Consider the following 1,805-nt stretch of genomic DNA (forward strand, 5'->3'; position numbering starts at 1 on the left):
GACGTTTTTTTCTGTTTGTTTACTCCGAATTCTTTCAGAAGTACATTTTTTACCGTCTAATCTGATTGACCTGCTCGTGTTTGTTTTAAAACAACAAAAACAAGCCACAGAAGTAATCTTTTTTGGCGTTATCGATGCCATCTTGCTTTGTTGGTAAACAGTGTGATGTGACGTCACCCTTAGAACTACAGCGGTCTGACCTTTTAAAGGTCAGTCATCTTGGACAGAGATAAAAGACGGATGTCGCATTAGGTCTGTAAAACAGATTGGGCTGTCACACCCACAGATGCACACTGATCCGCAGTGAATATTTGCTTGGCCGCGACAATCACTGATAAGGATGACATTGATGCGGCTTAATGAGCTAGAAATATTAACTATTTTCCTGCCACAAATTAAATTCTAAAACATTTTTTGTATATATTGGAAAAATAAATAAAGGCGTTTGACGTATTTGTAGGTAAAAATTATTTCCGATTTAGTGTAAATGGGTATTAAAATGACTAAAATGCAGCATTCTCTCCGAAGCAGTTATGTCTTATGTAAACAATGCACGTGCCATTCAGCCAATGATTCACACCGCGTGCTGTGACAGCACGTGTTAAGGCAGTCATCTATGACAGAGATATTATACGAGACTCGTAATTCTCTGTGAAACAGATTGCCACAGATGGTCACACCGGTGTAAAAATATTGGAGAGCTTGACTTATCCAAAAGAATCGCCGATAAACTGCGACACAAACGGCGCACGTCTCGTTAGACCGATCGTTTCAGCAAAGTCTAAATCAAGAATGGCGTCGGATTCTACCAAATTTGCTGCAACAACTAATCATTCTGGTATTCCAGAGTCTGATTTTGTGGATAATGTTGAGGAGTTCATGCAGAAACCCGACAACGAATCTGCGGAAGGAGTACTACGTAAATTAGATGAGCGTCATAATAAATATAAGTTCATGGAGTACAATTTGAATACGAAGAAAACAAGACTCAAAACTCAAATTCCTGACATTAAAACTTCGTTGGACATTGTAAAACATTTACAAGAGAGAAAAGATATCCCCGATCCGTTAGAAACGAGATTCTTGTTATCTGATCAAGTATATGCCAAGGCAAGAATACCCCCAACTGATAAAGTATGTTTGTGGTTGGGAGCAAATGTCATGTTAGAATACAATTTAGATGATGCCCAAACATTGTTGGAGAAAAACCTTGGAACTGCAAAAAAGACCCTTGGACAAGTTGATGATGATCTCAGTTTTTTGCGTGACCAGACAACAACCCTTGAAGTCAACATGGCCCGTGTTTATAATTGGGATGTGAAGCGAAGACAGAAAATGCCAGCCATGTGACATGTCTTAGCTTATAATTAAATAAAAACTATATATGTGAGAACATAAAACTATTCAACCTTACGTTACAATATGTGTAGATCTATCTACACTAGTACTTCTTTATAATGTAATAATATTTTACATTATTCTAAATTATTTTTGTGTTTGTTATCAAAAAAAATGAAAGTCTTCAAAACATATTATTATTTACGTTTTAGATTATTATTAATTTATTTCAGAAATAAATACCATTCATGTCTATAAAAAGATACATTTACTCAGTTAGGTGGCTTGCAAATATCTATTTATCATGGGTATTGTTTGGTTTTTCTTCTGCTGCGTAGCATGTTGGGAGTGCAAAAGTGTTTTTCCTTAATCTTAGCCATCTTCAATTCAGTTTGTTTAAATTTGTTTCAATTATGAAAAATTAAAGAACAATTTGAAAATAATAAAAACAGTAACAATACTATAAA

The 1,805-nt window shown here is 35.2% G+C and overlaps 1 protein-coding gene across 1 annotated transcript; it reads left to right on the forward strand.

The window, feature by feature from the left end:
* The first annotated feature begins 708 nt into the window (after window positions 1-708).
* Window positions 709-1,805, forward strand: LOC126818837 (prefoldin subunit 3). The gene has a single exon (XM_050546474.2). The coding sequence runs from the start codon at window positions 793-795 to the stop codon at window positions 1,348-1,350; it is 558 nt and encodes a 185-aa protein (XP_050402431.1). The 5' UTR covers window positions 709-792; the 3' UTR covers window positions 1,351-1,805.

The sequence above is a fragment of the Patella vulgata genome, chromosome 4 (assembly GCF_932274485.2).
Source record: "Patella vulgata chromosome 4, xgPatVulg1.2, whole genome shotgun sequence".
Lineage (NCBI taxonomy): Eukaryota > Metazoa > Mollusca > Gastropoda > Patellidae > Patella > Patella vulgata.